Source organism: Perognathus longimembris, chromosome 5 (genome assembly GCF_023159225.1).
Source record: "Perognathus longimembris pacificus isolate PPM17 chromosome 5, ASM2315922v1, whole genome shotgun sequence".
NCBI lineage: Eukaryota > Metazoa > Chordata > Mammalia > Rodentia > Heteromyidae > Perognathus > Perognathus longimembris.
In genome coordinates, this window is record NC_063165.1 from 60506675 (window position 1) to 60525822 (window position 19148).

The 19148-nt window shown below is 44.1% G+C and overlaps 1 protein-coding gene across 1 annotated transcript in view; it reads left to right on the forward strand.

Annotated features, from left to right (window-relative positions):
* The window catches only part of Dgkg (diacylglycerol kinase gamma), a 231081-nt gene that overhangs the window by 36348 nt on the left and 175585 nt on the right, over positions 1-19148 (forward strand). The window contains exon 2 of the mRNA XM_048347002.1: positions 4653-4965. Within this exon, the coding sequence (XP_048202959.1) occupies positions 4899-4965 (67 nt within the window). The 5' untranslated portion in view covers positions 4653-4898. The remainder of the gene's footprint in view (positions 1-4652; positions 4966-19148) is intronic.

Here is a 19148-nt window from a genome sequence, read left to right on the forward strand (position 1 = left end):
ATGCAATGTTACTCTAGAAGCTGAGATTAGAGGACCATGGTTTGAAGCTAACTGGGCAGAAAAGTTTGTGAGACTTCATCTCCAAAATAACCAGCAAAAAGCCAGGCCAAAGGCATGGCTCAAGTGGTAGAGCCCTAGCTAAGCAAGCAAGCCAAACAAACACAAGACCCTGAACTGAAATCTCAGTACCAGCAAAATAAATGAATAAAATTAATTTTGTAAAAACCCTAAGAACTGCTTCAAATAAGCTTTTACTGTTGAAATCTGGGACAATTTGAGAACCCAGATAAAAATAGTAGATTGCTATATAATATATAAATAGTACAATACTGTCACTCACTGAATAGCTATCCATTAATATAATTTTAAATTTTACAAGTTAATTTAATATCCACTTATATTTATAATTATTTACTATCTGCAAAAAATTATTTGCATGTACCTTGTACTATTTATGTCAATCTAAATAGTAAATATATGTAGCATTCATAGTGAATATATAATATATAGCCATGAATAAATCTATGTATGATAATATATGCAGATATAAATAAATAACAGAGCCTTGCAGTAGAATTCTAGCTAGTAAATATAAAAGGAATTCTGCAGTCTGAAATTTTCAATTGCAGTGATAACTCAGGCAAGAGTTTTTTGGTGAGTCATCCTCACTACGGCATGTAAGCATGACTCTCTGCTTCCTTTACCTCTGGCTCAATTCCATGCAGGTCACAACTCATTTTTTGTTTTGTGACTGAATACTAAACACCTAAAACATCTGGCACACACACAGCATATACTTAACAGATATCTGTTTAATAACTTTTTACTTTCCTTACAAGGTAGTCAAAGAATAAAGTCTTTATGACATTGATTCTTACTATTTGTGGAGAATTTCTTCAGGGTCTACCCTATGGTTAACATTTGTAAATGTTCTATGACAGTAATAAAGCTTCTTAAAATGTATTAGGGCCCAGAACTGGTGACTCATGATTATAATCCTAACTATTCAGGAGGTTGAGATCTGAGGATTGAAGTTCAAAGCCAGCCCACACAGACAAATCTGTGAAACTGTTATCTCCAAATAGCCAGACAAATGCTGGGAGTGATGGCATGGTTCAAGTGGTACAATACCACATGTGAACAGAAAAGTCAGAGTGTGACCTAATGACAGTGGCTCATGCCTGTAATCCTAGCTACTCAGGAGGCTGACATCTAAGGAATCAAAGTTCAAAGCTTGCACAGGCAGAAAAGTCAAGATACTTACCTCACATTAACTACCAAAAAGCTAGAAATGGAGCTCAAATGGCAGAGTGCTAGCCTTAAGCAAAAAAAGTTCAGGGACAGCACCCAGGTCCTGAGTTCAAATCCCAGGACCAGAACAAAGAGAAGGTGAGGAGGGAAGGAGCCAGGAACTAGTGGCCCTGGACCTGTCATCCTAGCTATGTGGAGGCTGAGATCTGAGGATTGTAGTTGAAAGCAAGCCCAGGCAGGAAAGTGTCTTAAGACTTTTATCAAAATCCAGAAGGAAAGCTGTCAATCAACTAATAAAGCATCACTCTTGAAGGAAAGAAGCAAAGAAATGGCACTTAGGCCTTGCATTCAAGTCCCAGGAACGGCACATACACACACAAAGAGAACACTCTAAAATAATGATAAAAACCATAGTAAGTATACAAATCAGTGACATAATGGGTTATTATCATTGTGAAATATTATGTACTGTTCATAATTACATGTAATGTTTTCATACAACCAGCAGTGCAATAGGTTTGTTTAACCTCAGCACCTATACAAACACATGAGTGATGTGTTGAACGATGGTATTATGAAACCTAGATCATCACTAAATCACAGGAATTTTCTAGCTCCACTGTGACTTTATGAGACCACCGTTGTTTCTGCAGTGTGTTATTGACCAAAATGTGCTTATGTGGGCATGACTACACTTAATGCACATGTTTTTATGAGGACTAAATTAGATAATATACATAAAGAATAAAGCATAGTGTCAAATGAGTGTCCACTAAATGATAGCAGCAGCAATGGTAATAACAGTTATGATGTTGAATTCCTCAGTATTATGGAAAATGCTTCAAAAGAACATTCCTTGCTTTTCATCTGAATTGATCATCAGGGATTAGATCATAAAAAGCTTTGTGCATCATGCAAAGATTGTATCTCATTCTGTAGGCTACAGAAAGCACTGAAGAATTATATTGCCAGGAGAGATGTGATCTGGTTGGCAATTTGCAGAGCAGACCAAGAGGAAGAGAGAAAAACCTATGGCACAGACACCAGCACAAAGCTGTTGGAAAAAAACTAGACGGAGACAGTCAGGGTTGAGTTTAGGAATGTGCTATTATGACAGAGGGGATAGAGCACCCTAAGGAAAGACCCTTTTTGCCAGTTACCCATCAAAAAGCCAGAAGTGAGGCTATAGCTTAAATGGTAGAGTACCAGTCCTAAGCAAAAAAGCTGAAGGATAATGCCAGGACCCCAAATTCAAGTCCCAGTACTGGCACACATACTTCATTAAAAAAAAAAAATCTTGGTTCAAGGTAGAAGTTTTCTGCCATGAAAATGTCAAGGGAAGGAGAATGGAGACATGGAGAAAAGAGAACTGAAAGATGAAGGGAGGAATGAAGAGTTAAAGTAAACCCCATTTTCAGGCAGCCCCCGTTTTGTTGTCTGTTTAAACTATAAGCAAACCCAGGGCAAGCTTATTAGGGCCCAGCCGGTCAAGAACTCTAACCGCCCCCAGAATGCCTCAAGCCCTGAGCCAATCAGATTTGTACCCGTGTCCTAATCTTGCTTGCTTGAACACCTGATTGCTGTAACTTTGTTTTTTGTCTTGCTTGAATACCTGATTGCTGTAACTTTGTTTTTTGTCTTGCTTGAACACCTGATTGCTGTAACTTTGTTTTTTGCCTTTATAAGCCCTGTGCAATCGCAGCTCAGGGCTTCCTCCTAACCTCTGCTGTGTCGGTGGGTAGGACAAGGCCCGGGCCGCAGCCCGCTTGAATTAAGCCTTGCCTTGCTTTTGCATTTCGGAATGTCTGAGTCTCAATGGTCTTCTTGGTGGTCGTTTCGTGACTTGGCATAACAAAAGGTATCTGTTGGAAGTTGGAACTGGTGTTGTTAACAATATTAGGTACCTGAGAATAGGTGGGCCAAAGCTTTCTACCTCATGGATGGTACTCTAGCACTTGAGTCACACCTCCAGTCCTGCTTTTTGCTGGTTAACTGAAAGCACTGAAGAATTATATTGTCAGGAAAGCAGACTGTAGTCTGCTGGTGGATTGAAGACAGAGATTAGACTTGCATGATCCTGAGCTGCAGAGACCTCATCCCTTGCCCACATCCTCTCACTTACTGTCCTTCCTTTCAGAGCTAGAACCTCTCTGCTCCCCTCATTTCTTTCCTCTGCTTTCATTTAGCCCTCCAGGTCTGGGTCCAGAGCAGCAAAAGCTACACACACAACCAGAGAACTCTCCATATAGACCTCCCACTGGGACCCCCACCCTGTGTGGCTCACATGCTTCAAGCTCCCCACACCTGCCATATAGAGGGTCCCCTGGGTGGATGCTTGTATTACTGAACCTGAGTTGCTTCTGTAACAGTGAAGTCAGTCCTTATTTCAACTCCTATTATGTCAAAGTGTTTTGGAGCTTTTCCTTAACCTCAAACCCAGAATAAGAAATACTATTTCTCTTTATGATCAGTATACACATTGCATGTAACATGAGAAAAGTCTCATGAAACAAAACTTTATTATGGTAAATGTATCCTAATGTTTTCAACTCTTTTTCATTCTATCATATTCTGGCACAGGTATTTTAATCCTGACTCACTACATTGATTCGGTTACTCACAAAATGGATCTAATGAAATGCTTCACTTTAGAAAAGGATCAAAGGGATCTGTCTGCCTGGGCTGTCTGTTCTGAGGCTGGCAGACATTTCCTCTAACCTCCTTTTAACAGCTCAGAGAGGACAGAGAACTGTTCCTGTCACTAGATGGTAGTCATTTTGGAGATTATTTGGATTTCCAAAATGGTCCACCAAAGGAAGTTGAACAGCCATAATAGTGGAATTTAGAAGTCAGGCAAGCAGAGAATGGCTTACCTTTCAAATACCCCTACATAGGCTTCTGTTCCTGTAATTACTCACAAAGCATCTAACAGTCAAGGTATTTTCATTATGTTCCGTTAAAGTTGCCCTAATACTGCTGCCTACGGGAGACATCTAAACTTTCCCCCGAGTATGGAAGTATGGCCCGCCAGCCAGGCACTGGTGACTAATGCCTATAATCCTAGCTCCAGGCTGATATCTGGAAGACAGTTTGAAGACAGTGGGGGCAGAAAAGTCTGAGAGACTCTATTTCCAGTTAATCAGCAAAAGGTAGAACTGGAGGTGCAACTCAAGTGATAAAGTACCATCCATGAGGTAGGAAGTTATGGCCCACCTAATCTCAGGCCACTTTGCCACTGATAGTGCTGTTCTGGTCTCTATGCTCTTTTCAAATCTCCCACAAGGGAACTCTCGCAGAACCACTGGGCCATTGCCCTCTGTGGGTCTTTCAGTTGAGACCTTTTGGGGATTTTTTCAGACTAACACTCTCATTTAAAAAATGGCTTTTCTGCTTTCACCCAGGGACAGCCAGGATTTGGGGAGTCACCTCAACTACAGCAGGAATATGTTGCCTGACGAATAGCAGCCATCTTTCTCAGCTGACAAAACGTGCCTACTGCTGCCACAGACGCTTGAGTCCCCAAACATCTCCTCAACTACTCATCCATTGTGCACCTTCAATGAGCCAGGCTCTGAGCTGAGCCTCCGCTTCACCCTTCTGAACCAAACTCCATCCTTGGCCTCAACAGCCTCATAGTCAGCTTAAAAATGAGTGAAGAACAATGGGTCTCTCTCACTTCTGAAGAATTTGATCAACTCCAGAAGTACTCAGAATGTAAGTAGATGCTTTTACCAAAGCCAGATGGGATTTCCTCTCAGCTACAGAGCAGAGCAATAGAATCACTGCAATGCCACATGGAATGACAGATTCTGTTATAGATCCTTACAAATGCAGAATTAAGGTCTTGACATGGTCTTGAATACAAAGATACAGTTACCTTTAAGCTCTATAAGTAATACATGCTCACTATAGAATTTAGACTACACATGAGAAAAATAGAATAAGTTTATCAGTAAACTTTGTTACTATTTGGAAACATATTGCTTTACATAGTTGATTCTGTGTGGTCCTATTTTTCTAAGCCTGTACTTCCCACCTTGCATAATATCCCGTATTTTTTCAAATCAAGTAAGCTTCTTCATAGCATAACTTGGAAGGGCTACATGGTTACCATACTACTCTGACTTTAATATACTATTGGCATTTGGGTCCCAAGCCTTCTTATCTGAAAGACTGAGTTCTACTATGTGCAGGCATCTCTCTGATGTTGTCCTGGAAAAGTCCAGGCTTTTGCTTGGGCTCTTAGCTTCCCATTCATTGTGCCTGGGAACCATTAAAGTGCATCAGGTTACAACAGATGAGAGACTACACTCACACAAGGACACACACACACAGGCCACCCCTAGTCCTGACTATCTTTAGTCGGAATCTGCTCAACCACTGTCTGCACATGCAGAGTGGCCATCTTTTCTTATACCCTGACATTATCTATCTTCAAACACTTTGGTCTTGTTGAACCTAATCAACAACCCTCCCTTCTCATTAACTGTACTAGTGATTATAAATCACAAGGCCTGTGACATATTGACCAATCCTGCTCAGCTCTCAATCACATGTTGGGATACCCTTCTATATTTGCTAGGCAATTAGCCCTTGTCTATAGCTCTTATCTAAGAATCAGGGGACCCAGCCCAAGGGCTAGTGCTCTCTGCCACCCCTGAACCTCTACCATCCTCTTCTGTACAAGGGTGGGCTACAAGTCTTACTCCATGGTCCCATTCAGCTTAACACCCAATGACTTCCCATGCTACCCAAAGTCAATACAGATACAGGTCTGTCTGTCTCCCACACTCTGAGGCTCCCACTCTCTTGTCTAACCTCAATTGGTTTGGAGAAACTCTGTAATATATTGACTGGGAGCAAGGAATCACACCACAAGGTAACTCAGTTTAACTCAGTTTAACTCAGCTTGCTCTATGGGACAGCAAAGTGCCAAACTCAATCAGGAATACAAAATAAGCACAAGGAAAGGGCCTAGAGGGATCAGAACCTTGTTAGGCAGTAATGACCCAGGCAATGACCAGCTAAGGCAACAAGAATCTGCTTCCATAGTTCTGGCAAACAGCACCTAAAAGAAAAGGGAATTGAAGGCCAGGAGAAAGGAATCCATGAAGGGGTTGTGTTCTGCCAAGTGGTGAGACGACCACCAAGAAGGCCACCAAGACTCAGACATTACGAAATGCAAAAGCAAGGCAAAGCTTTATTTAAGTGAGCTGCAACTCGGGCCACATCCTACCCACTGACACAGCGGAGGTTAGGAGGAAGCCCTGAGCTACGATTCCACAGGGCTTATAAAGGCAAAAAACAAAGTTACAACAATCAAGTGTTCAAGCAAGCAAGATTAGAACACAGGTACAAATCTGATTGGCTCAGGGGTCGAGGCATTCTAGGGGTGGTCAAAGTTAAGCATTCCCAGGGGTTAGAGTTCTAGACCAACTGGGCCCTAATGGGCTTGTCCTGGGTCTGCTCACAGGGCCTGCTTATCTCAGGTTCACATGGTAAAGTGAGGTTCACGTGGTAAGGTGGGGTTCACGTGGTAAAATGGGGCCTGACTTCAAAGTCTGGCACTTCATTTCCCCCTTTTTCTTTTTGGTACCTTGGGGGCCAATCATGGCTCCATTCTGTCCATTTTATGGCTTGCATGTCTAGGGGATGATATAGAGGTAAGGCATGGGCCAGTAGGGCCCAAAGTAGTATCCGAAAATAACTCTGGTCCCTCGGTTTTAAAGGGGGGCTGATGGGTGAAGATTATCCATCTTCTGTAACTTCTTCAGGATGACTCAGGGGCGTTGACCTTTCCTAGCCAGGAACCTATAACCTTACCAAGGGACTGCAGGATTACTGCAAACTGAAAATTAACTTTCAGCTATACAGACTTACCATTAGTTGTATGGTGTTTAGTATCCAAATGTAAGCAACAAAATAATACTTAAACTTCTCACCTGTGCTCTAAGGGTCGGGTGGCTATACCTGTTTCCTGAGCAAGCCCAAAACTACCTAAAATAAGGGGTCACCTCACTTTGGAGTGAGCTGCCAAAATAACATCAACATTAGCCTAGGTAGCAAGGAAAGAAGGCAAAAAGAAAATTATAACAATATTCAGTCTAACTTTCTTTTCTTGAGGCGAAGACAAAGTGGCTGAGTCGGGTGCTTGGAGACCTCCCACCCACCATGGTAGTCATCGTCCAGGGCAAAAGGGTCAGCTGGCCTGGCATGGGAGCAATGGACCCAAGTGGCAATGCCATCTACCTTAAGGGCGGTGGGAGTAGTCAGTAGCACCATGTAGGGGCCCTTCCACTGTGGTTCTAAGGATTTGGGGTTATGCCTCCAGACGAACACCCAATCCCCTGGTCTGAATAAATGGGGGGTAGGGACAGAAGCAGAATCATATAATGCCTTAAGTTGGGGCCACATTTTTTTGTGCACGAGCTGCAAATAATCAAGTTTACACAAAAATTCAGCATCATCCAAATCAGCAAGCAATTCAGTCTGAAGGTTAGGGATAATGGGCGGGGGGTACCCATACATTATTTCAAAAGGAGTAAAGCCAAGCTGATAGGGAGAATTTCTTACTCTAAGCAGAGCAAAAGGAAGGAGTGACACCCAGTCTGCACCAGTCTCTAAGGCCAATTTAGTTAAGGTCTCTTTTAGAGTCCGATTCATTCTCTCTACCTGTCCTGAACTCTGGGGTCTATAAGCACAATGCAATTTCCAATCCGTCCCCAGTGCAACGGCTATTCCCTGACTTACTTTTGAGATGAAAGCCAGTCCATTGTCCGACCCAATGGTGGATGGGAAGCCATACCTGGGTAGGATTTCTTCCAGAATCTTGTTAGCCACTACATTCGCAGTCTCATGCTTTGTTGGATAGGCTTCCACCCATCCTGAAAAGGTGTCTACAAAAACAAGCAAATATTTGTATCCAAATTTTCCAGGTTTAATTTCTGTGAAATCTACTTCCCAATACACACCTGGCCTATCCCCACGGAGGCGAGCTCCTTTAGTCATGCTTTGTTGATTGGGGGCATTGGTAAGCTGACAGGCCTTGCAATTTTTAACAATATCTTCAATAAGTTGATTTTCTTGTCTAATTTTCACTTTGGAGTATCAGAGCAAGTCCTGCATTCTTCGGGTTCCCATGTGAGAAGCTCGGTGGATTCTTTTAAGGATACCCTTACCCAGCCCTTGTGGCAAGATAAGTTTCCCTTCACCAGTTTTCCGCCAGTCATTGTTTCCTTCTCTGTCCAGGGTTTTGTGGACCATGGGAATTTTCTTTATCCACTCCAAGTCTTCTTGGGAATACTGGGGTACAGGAGGCAAAGCTCATGGCCCTGGGTCTACTAGAGTCAATACTTCTGCTCTGGGCTGGAGGGCTGCTTCCTTAGCTGCCTGGTCGACCAGATTATTCCCTCTAGTCACCGAATCAACTCCCTTTTGATGACCAGACAGTGCATAATGGCAATCTCTGCTGGTTCCCATAGGGCCTGGATGAGGCTTAAAATCTCCTGCCTGTTTCTAATGGCCTTTCCTTCGGCTGTCAGTAGCCCCTTCTCTTGGTAGATGGCTCCATGGATTTGTACTGTGGCAAAAGCGTACTGGCTGTCCATATAGATATTTAGTCTCTTTCCTTTTCCCATCTGTAAGGCTTTTGTTAGTGCCACTAGTTCTGCTCTTTGTGCAGAAGTTCCCTGAGGGAGTGCCTCTGCCCACACTATCTCAGTGTTCGTAGTAACCGCCGCACCTGCATACCTTTTTCCATCCCAAATGAAGCTGCTGCCATCGGTGAACCAGGTGTGCTCGGCATGTGATAGCGGTAAATCCAGCAAGTCTGGCCAGAGGCTATGTGTTTGGGCCAGGATCTGCTCACAATCATGCAGTGGCGCTTCCAGATCCAGATCCGGCAGCAGAGTTGCTGGGTTTAATGCTGTAGGTACACAGAAGCTGATACGTGCCGGGTTAAGTAACAAGGTTTGGTAATGGACCATGCGGGCATTGCTCATCCATCAGTCAGGCGGTTGTTTTAGCACCCCCTCTAGAGTGTGTGGATTGGCCACAGTCAGGTTCTGTCCCAGAGTCAACTTATCTGCATCTTTTACCAAGAGGGCTACTTCAGCTATTATTCTTTTTTTTTTTTTTTTTTTTTTTTTGGCCAGTCCTGGGCTTGGACTCAGGGCCTGAGCACTGTCCCTGGCTTCTTTTTGCTCAAGGCTAGCACTCTGCCACTTGAGCCACAGCGACACTTCTGGCCATTTTCTGTATATGTGGTGCTGGGGAATTGAACCCAGGGCCTCATGTATACGAGGCAAGCACTCTTGCCACTAGGCCATATCCCCAGCTCCCTTCAGCTATTATTCTTAAGCACGGAGGCCACCCAGCGATGACAGGATCCAATTTCTTTGACAAGTAGGCGACCAGCTGTCTCCAGGGCCCAATTGGCTGGGTGAGCACTCCTTTTGCTATTCCTTTCTTTTCAGCCACGAACAATGTGAATGGTTTATTCACGTCAGGTAGGCCTAAGGCTGGGGCTTCTAGCAGGCTTCTCTTGATTGCCTCAAAGGCTTTTTGCATCTGCTCAGTCCAATGAAATTCTGGGAGGTTTTTGGTGGCTTCATATAGAGGGTTGGCCATCTCAGCGAACCCAGGTATCCACAGCTGGCAAAAGCCCGCTGTTCCCAGGAACTCTCTGACTTGTCTGGCTAACTTAGGCACAGGGATTTTTAGCACAGTCTCTTTACGTGCATCTGACAGCCAACGCTTGCCCTCTTTTAATATGAAGCCCAGATAGGTGACTTCAGGTTTACAAATTTGTGCCTTTTTAGTGGAGGCCCTATAGCCCAAATTGCCAAGAGTCTTTAAGAGCCTAGCTGTTCCCTTTAGACAGCTATTTTTGTCTGGAGCGGCTATTAACAAATCATCTACCTATTGCAATAGACTTATTCCAGTATTTTGGGAGTGGTACTCACTCAGGTCTTCATGTAACGCCTCATCAAAGATGGTAGGCGAATTCTTGAATCCTTGAGGCCACCTGGTCCAGGTCAATTGACTGCTTATCCCAATTTCAGGATCATGCCAAGTAAATGCAAAGTCGCTTTGGCTCTGTGGGGCTAAGGCAGGCTAAAGAAAGCATCCTTTAGATCCAACACAGTATACCACACATGGCTCGGTGACAGGGAGCTCAGCAGGGTATATGGGTTTGGGACTGTTGGATGAATGTCCATTACTCTCTTGTTAACTTCTCTCAAGTCTTGCACTGGTCTGTAATCATTAGAATTAGGCTTTTTTTTCAGGCAACAGTGGAGTATTCCAGGCTGACTGGATGGGCTTCAGAACTCCTAAATCTAACAATTTTCTAATGTGAGGAGTGATCCGCTTCTTTGCTTCTAGTGACATAGGGTACTGGCAAACTCTTACTGGGTCGGCCCCAGTTTTGAGTTCCACAAAGATTGGAGGACGATGTTTTGCCAGTCCCATTCCCCCAGTTTCTGCCCATGCTTGGGGAAACGCCCGTAGCCACTTATTTTCCAGAGACTCAGGCTTGAAATGCTGGTATAGCCTATACTCCTCTTCTAACTTGCTAGTTATTAGTATACTAACAGGCTTTTCTCTTGAGTTCGTCACAGAAGCCCCCACAGCCTGTGAACTCTATCTGAGCTTTCATTTTTGTTAAGAGATCACGTCCAAGCAATGGATAGAGGCAGTCAGGGATGACTAAAAACGAGTGGATTACCTGGCGCGCTCCCAAGTCCACTGTTCTTCGAGTAGTAGGGTTCAGTGCCCGTCGCACCTTGGACCAATGTTGTTTTAGTGGACATCGGCCCTCTCAGGGCTAGTAATACTGAATTTTCTGCTCCTGTATCTACCATGAACATGACTGGATTCCCCTCCACTTTTAGTGTTATCCTGGTCTCAGGGAGGGGATCTGAGCCCCAACTCCCTCAGTCACTGTCCTCAGCCATCTCTAAGGTTGACAACACTCTTGATCCTACTTTATGTTTTTCCTCCTTTTTCTTGGCTAGCTCTGGGCAGTTTTTGACCCAATGCCCCTCCTCCTTGCAATAAGCACATTGCTTCTTCCCCACTCTTTTTTTTTTTTTTTTTTTTAGCCAGTCCTGGGGCTTGGACTCAGGGCCTGAGCACTGTCCCTGGCTTCTTTTTGCTCAAGGCTAGCACTCTGCCACTTGAGCCACAGCGACACTTCTGGCCATTTTCTGTATATGTGGTGCTGGGGAATTAAACCCAGGGCCTTATGTATATGAGGCAAGCACTCTTGCCACTAGGCCATATTCCCAGCCCCTCTTCCCCACTCTTGATTGGGGTTTGGGCTCCTGCTCCTTACTTGGAGAGGCAAACTGTCTAAAGTTTCCTGCCTGCATAGAGGTCAGGATTTCCCTGAGGTCCTTGCATTGTTGCTCCAAAATTCTAGCCAAACTCCTTTCCTCAACTCTGTTCCTCTTTTCTTGCTCGATTCCACGTTCTTTGTCCTTCCTTTCCTGTCTTTGTTCTCCTATTTCTCTCTTATTATAAACCTTTTCCGCCACTGCTACTAGATCCCTAATAGATTTTTCACCGAGCCTGTCTAGAGGCTGCAACTCTCGCTTTATGTCCGGTGCAGCTTGATTTACGTAGGCAAACATAATCATCTGAGCAGATTCCTGGGTCTCAAGATCATACAGGGTGTATTGACTAAAAGCTTCCACAAGCCACTCAAGGTATGCTGCTGGACTTTCACTTTTTCCCTGCCTAATATCATAAACTTTGGCCATATTAGTAGGTCGGCGAGCCGCCACCTTGAGACCTGCCAGCAGAGCCTGGCGATAGACAAGGAGTTGCTCCCTACTTTCACCTGTATTGTAGTCCCATGCTGGTCAGGTCTCAGGAAAATAGGTATCAATCAAGGCAGGATTCGTGATGGGCATTCCGTTGGTGCCAGGGATAAGTCTCCGGGCCGCTTCTTGGATATGACCTCTCTCCTCAGTGGTGAAAAGGACCTGTAAAAGCTGGCTACAATCATCCCAAGTGGGCTGGTGAGTGAAAAGTATAGTTTCAAACAAGCAAATTAAGTCCTGAGGTTTCTCAGAAAAGGGGGCATTTTGGGCATGCCAATTGTAAAGATCACTAGTAGCATATGGCCAGTATTGGAATTGTTGTCGACCATATGCATCCACAGGACTTATAGGGAGTAGGGGAAGGGCAACAGAATTATGAAGAGACCTAATTCTTCAGTGCCGGCGAGTTGATTGAGTGGGGCTCTCTGGGGCAGAGGGCACAGCTGAAACATCTTCCTCAGAGTCCTCCTCTTGGAGAGTTAACTAGGGTGGGGAGTATGGAGGGGGAAGCATTTCCTCCTCCGTGCTTCCTCCCTGGAGGACAGGTGGATATAATTTCTTCTTTCCCCTCTAAGTTTCTCTCTTGTCACCCCGTGCCTTTTGAGTGAATATTGGGGTAGGGGAAGGAGTGGAGGAGGGAGTCGGTAAGAAAGGCCAAACCCAAGCTGGAGTGTCCCTGTCAACTAGTTCCCTCCAGGTGTCTATATAAGGAATCTGGTCTATATAGCCTGAATGAGGGGCTTCGATTAGGCTTTGTAAAGTACTGATCTTAATTATGTCAAAGCTCCCCTCAGGTGGCCAATTAGCTCTCTCAAGGGTGGGCCATTCTGACTTGCACAGGGTAATCCATTTTTCCTCCTTAAGGGCCACACCTCGGTTCTGAGCTATCTCCTTGATCTCCCTCCAGTGAGCTAGAGTCAAATCTAGGGGGCTAGATGGAGATCCCCAAGATAGAACGTTACCCATAGCTCTGATCAGATGTTTAGTCCAAAAGGCTTCGGGGTCTGGGGTCTCGGGGGGGGGGGGGGGGGGGCTCTGGGGCTATCCTGGACGAGCCCCCAAATGTTCTGCCAAGTGGCGAGATGACCACCAAGAAGGCCACCGAGACTCAGACATTACGAAATGCAAAAGCAAGGCAAGGCTTTATTTAAGCGAGCTGCAACTCGGGCCACGTCCTACCCACTGACACAGCGGAGGTTAGGAGGAAGCCCCGAGCTACTATTCCACAGGGCTTATAAAGGCAAAAAACAAAGTTACAACAATCAAGTGTTCAAGCAAGCAAGATTAGGACACAGGTACAAATCTGATTGGCTCAGGGTTCGAGGCATTCTAGGGGTGATCAGAGTTAAGCATTCCCAGTGGTTAGAGTTCTAGACCAACTGGGCCCTAATAGGCTTGTCCTGGGTCTGCTCACAGGGCCTGCTTATCTCAGGTTCACATGGTAAAGTGGGGTTCACATGGTAAGGTGGGGTTCACGTGATAAAGTGGGGCCTGACTTGAAAGTCTGGCACTTCAGTTGTATTTCACAACAGTTGTATTGAACAACAAGAATTTATTATATCCACATTGTCAGGAGTTTAGAAGTCCAAAATCAAGGAGTCGGTACCTTGGCTCCCTCTGAAGGAAGAAAGGAAGGACCAAGTCTCTTCCCATGTTTGTCTGTATGGGGGGCAGTGGAGGTGGGTGAGTGGATGTCTGTGTTCACCAGGTTTCTCTCTCTTTAAGAGTCTGGTCTTATTGGATGGGAATGATCTCATCTTGACTAATCACATGGGCAAGAGCCCTAGGTAGGGTCACATCCTGGGGTGCTAGGGGTTTGGACATATGAATTGGAGCATAACTGAAACCCTAGCCCAGGTAAAGGCAGATGAGGCCCAGAGGGAGAGGATATGTAGGAAGTGGTAAGCAGAGTTCTTATCTGGATGAAGAACAGAAGCAGGAGAATGGGGAATGGGATGTAGGAGAGACAGGGCTACCCGGAAGCCACGGTCCTTCATGACAAGGCGTGGGGCTTGGACCTAGGTGATGAGATGTGACTCAGGAAGCTGTGTGCAGTGTCTGGGATCAGCTAGATTCCAGGTCAGGGAGTCAGGCAGGGTCCTCCGGGTGAAATCTAGTCTGAGCAGAGGACGAGATGAGGATGATGCAGATGGCAGCATGGTGAGTAAGGTGAGTGAAGGCTAATTTGTGAGAAACTGTGCTGGAAAAACCATCAGAATTTACAGAACCAAAAGAAAGGTATTGAAGTTATCCCAGAGACTGAATCAGTGGTGAACAGTAGAATGCATGCTACTGGAGAATGAACTGAAGCATGTGCCAGTAAAGACACAGTTCCTATTCTCAAGGGGCTCACAACTTATGGGAAAGAGACTGCCCATAAACAATAATATAGTAAAACCAGGGATGGAAGTGAGGACCCCATGGTAGAGGCAGATGTGTGGCCCAGACCACCAGAGGTTTTTGCTGGTGCATATATTGCTTTTAGGTCCAGGCTGAGAGTTTGGGGCACATTTGGGGGCAAGGAGTAGGAGGAGATGGAGGAAGACTTAGAAGCCAAACAAGACCCCATCTTGAGGATTCTGCTTTCTGAGTAAGCTACCCAGTCTGTGGTGGGTGTGAATGGGAATGAGGTGTTAGACTACAGCTGACTTGGGAACCATGCATAAAAACAACTGTAAAAGAGGAATGATATCACTTTAGAGAACTAGAATGTTCGAAGAAAGAAGAAAATGGAGAATTCAGCTAAGGGTGTGCCTTTAGATGGGGGCGAGGGATGGAGAAGGAATCAGAAGATATAAATGAAACAAGAAAGGCACCAGAGGTGTCTAGGATAGAGCCAGATGTGGTGACACACTTCTGTAATCACAGCATTAGGAAGGCTGAAACAAGATGATCACAAGTATGAAGCCAGCCTGGGCTTCATAGTGATATTTTGTCTCAAAATAAATAGGTATTTAAGTAAAAGAATGAGCCTTGGATGGAAGGGGGTGGAGGCCAGGAGGGGCTCTGGATGTGCAAAGCACTAGAGGAAGTTTAGTGGGAAAGGATTCTTGATAATTTGGCTTTTCAGCCATCATCTTTGCACTCTTCCCCTTCCTCACAGTATCCCAGTCTTAGGATGAGACAAAATGCTCTGGTAATGTCGTTCAAACAGGAGGTGGGAAAAAAATTCTTGGAAAATGATTAATCCTCAGAGGAAACCCTGAAAAAGTCACATCCACCAATTTTAGATGCATTCTGGTATTCAGTGGGATTGCATTGCCATGGCAACCACTCTTCCATAGCCATATAAACAGAAGATTTACAATAGCGAAATAATGAAGTGTACAGCCTGAGAACAGAGAACTTTCTCCACTGGGTTCGTCAAGTAGAAGTCCCTTTGCTATTCCATTTATGTTACATAAATCTGAACATTCTTCAGTGGCATTCTGGAGCAGAGAGAAGCCACCTAAAACTGCTCTTGAGATTCATATATTTATTTTAAATATATACATGTGATCATACACATAACATCTGTAGTTCTCAGTAAGCTTAATTTAAATCAACAACATAAAATGTCCAAAGAGCTAACGGGAGGAGAGGAGATAGGGGAACTAATGCAAGCTGGGCACACACTTGTAGTCCTAGATACTCAGGAGGCTGGGATCTGAGAATTTGGGTTCAAAGCCAGCCAAGAGAAGAAGGTCTGTATGACTCATCTCCAGTTAACCATCAAAATGCCAGAAGTGAAGCTGTGGCTCACATAGTAGACCACCACCCTTGAGTGAAAAAGCAAAGGAAGAACTCTAGGCCTAGTTTAAGACCCAGTACAGGCACACACACACACACACACACACACACACACACACACACACACACACACACACCACAAAGCACTGATACATTCAGAATCCTCTATTATAAAATAAAAATGGTAAAAATTTTGAAAAATAGAAAGATGAGATATAAACCCTATAATCTCATTTCCCAGTAACAACCACTGCTAGCATGTTTGTGTATAAATGTAAGGATAAATAGACAACAAAGCAGACATATATATACAGGTGTACACACATATATGTCAAACAAATTTGGAAGTATACCTGTTATGCTTCTTTGCTATATTCTTCATCCTAACAATGTACTTCAGTTAGCCCATGGCTACATCAAAATATACAGGTTTAACAACAGCCATTTTGGCTTTACCCATGCTTCCATGGGTCGAGAACCTAGCCTGAACATAGTGGGCCTCACCAGCCTCAGTTCTACATGGCTGGAGCTGCAGGTGATGAACCTTAAACAGTGGAGCACTAGGCCATCACAGAATAGTACCTTAGGTTTCTCCATGGAATTCTCTAGAGCTTCCTCCTTGTTCAGGGCATCTCCATGTGGCCATTCTTTCCACTAGGTAACCTGGATTTCTTACATCGTCACTCAGGGTTCCAAGAACCTAAAAGCAGCATCCATCAGGCCTTTTAAATCCCTGAGCTCAGAAGTCCAAGAAAAGAATGCCTTCCATATTTCATAGATCAAAACAATCCCAGATCTGATTCTGATCCAATGAGGTGGAAGATGGACTGAAAGGATAGACAGATGCCATCTTTCTGGACCACCATGCCATCTGTGCAATCCAATATTCACTTAACCAAAACAGTGATCACAATCCTCCAAAATTTCCTAACACCCGTAATGGTCTCAGGCTCCTCACAGACTCATTGTGTCTGATTGGGCCAGATGATGTCTGCTTCCTATCCTATCCCTACCAGACCTCTCTAGTAGAGTGAATTAATTGATTTCTGGGCTCTGAGGTTTGTAGATTGGATGTGGATAAACCAGAACTTATCTAAGAAATACCACTGGCGGGCTGGAAATATGGCCTAGTGGCAGGAGTGCTTGCCTCGTATACATGAAGCCCTGGGTTCGATTCCTCAGCACCACATATGTAGAAAAGGCCAGAAGTGGCACTGTGGCTCAAGTTGCAGAGTGCTAGCTTTGAGCAAAAAGAAGCCAGGAACAGTGCTCAGGCCCTGAGTTCAAGCTCCAGGAATGGCAAAAAAAAAAAAAAAACCAATGCCAGTGGCATAATGAGGGGCTTCACAACCTGATTATGGAGGAATGTGCTGATTTACAGGAGAAGGGAAGGGAAAAGTGAAGGATTTCCTATTGTATTAAGATAGTAAAGTATTACTGTGGGAAAGAGATGTTAAATCAGTTTTGAATGCTTCAAGAGGTTAGCCCTACAACTAATGGGAGGAGTCACAGGAAGACTTCAGTTAAAAGTATGATATACAGGTGTGATGGCTTACACCTGCTGGGAGGCTAATATCAACAGTATCACAACTTGAGGCTGTGCACAATTTGAGCTAGCAGTGGGAAGTTCATGAGACTCCTCAACAGAAAAAGCTGGGCATGGTGGCTCATGTCTGTCATTTCAACTGTGTCAAGAAGCATAAATAGGAGCTTTGTGGTCCAGGCCAGCCTGGGCAAAGCATAAGACCTCATCACAAATACACCCAATGCAACAAAGGGGCTGGAGGTATGGTTTAAGCAGTAAAGCATCCACTAGTAAGTGAGAAGTCCTGAGTTCAAACCCCAGTTTTACAAAACAACAACAACAAAAAGTATGGCAAACAGTTATCTCCAGTGGTCAAACTCATTGAAGGAAGAGCAAAATTGGCTTGAGAGTGACTGAATGTTCTTCCCCTGGACCTGTAGGCCAAGAATTGGCTGAGACATCATAGGAGAGGTGACAGTATAAGTTGTCTGATTGATTCACATACATTCATCAGCTCATCTAATGCTTGGTTTCTTTTGTACTAAAGAGAGCATATGCACAATGGGGCTGCCACTCAATAAGCTTCCTCCCAATAATTCTGACATTTGCTTGGAAGAGAAGTGTGTGTGTGCGTGTGTGTGTGTGTGCTCGCACGTGCACGTGTGCTCAACTTAGGGCTTGAACTCGGGGTCTGGGCACTGTCTCTGAACCTTCTTGCTCAAAATTAGCCACTTAAGCCACATCTCCAATTCTGACTTTTTTGCGTGTGGTTAATCTGTGGTAAGAGGCTTGCAGACTTTCCTGCCAGGGATGGCTTTGAACTGCAAGCCTCAGCTCTCAGCCTCCTGAATAGCTAGGTCTACAGGTGAGAGCCACTGGCTTACCCAGTTGATTATTATTTCTTTAAAAGTTCCCTAATTTATCAATGACATAAACTACTGGTTTTGTTCAGAAAAGAAAACAAAACTTACAGAGTATCAATTTGATTTTTAACTGACTAATGCTTCCTACATTAGCTAGTGTTTGTGTAGATTGTAAAGAACTTATAAAGCTGGAATAGATCTTAGCCATCATTACTTCTAATTTCTACCTATTTTACAAATTAGAACACTGAAGTCAGAAGCCTAAGGCCACACGGAAGGCCTATGGTAACACAGGAATTAGAACCAAAGTCTCTTGATTCTACTAGATGTTCCATTTATTTTAATGCAAGAGAAGCTGTCAAAATTCCCATCAGAACTCAACCTTCAACTGTAGCTTGGTAGGTAGGCAGATGGATGGATAGAAGATAGATAGATGATAGATAGATATAACAATTAAATTATAATAAAGCAAAAAAGTAAATTTAGAGAATAAAATAGCATGTGTGTGATTAGGAAATATACTGTGCAAAAATCAGATGAAGGCAAAGTTTTTCACTTTAAGGGATGGGTACAGTTCAAAATTCCAACCTATCAGTACTAGTAGGTCAGGCAGGCACAGAGGTTTACAGCAGATTTGCAGGACCATAGAACTTTATTGTTTAGATTAACCAGCAGAGTGCCACCTAAGCAAATGCCCATGCAGTCCTGGCCCCATTCACTTCATCTAGAGAGTCTCATCTTAGAAGGGAGAACCATAACTCTTTCTCATCTGCATCTCCTTCAACATAGCTGGCCTTCTTTTCCCTCAGTGATGACTAGGATTCTGCCCACATGGAGTCACAGAATCTCTGGATAAGGAGAAATTTCCATGGAGCAATGGCTTTCAGAGTGTAAAGTACATGTGAATCCTCTGGAAGCTTGTTTAAGTGAAGGTTTTAAGTCAGTAAGACTACA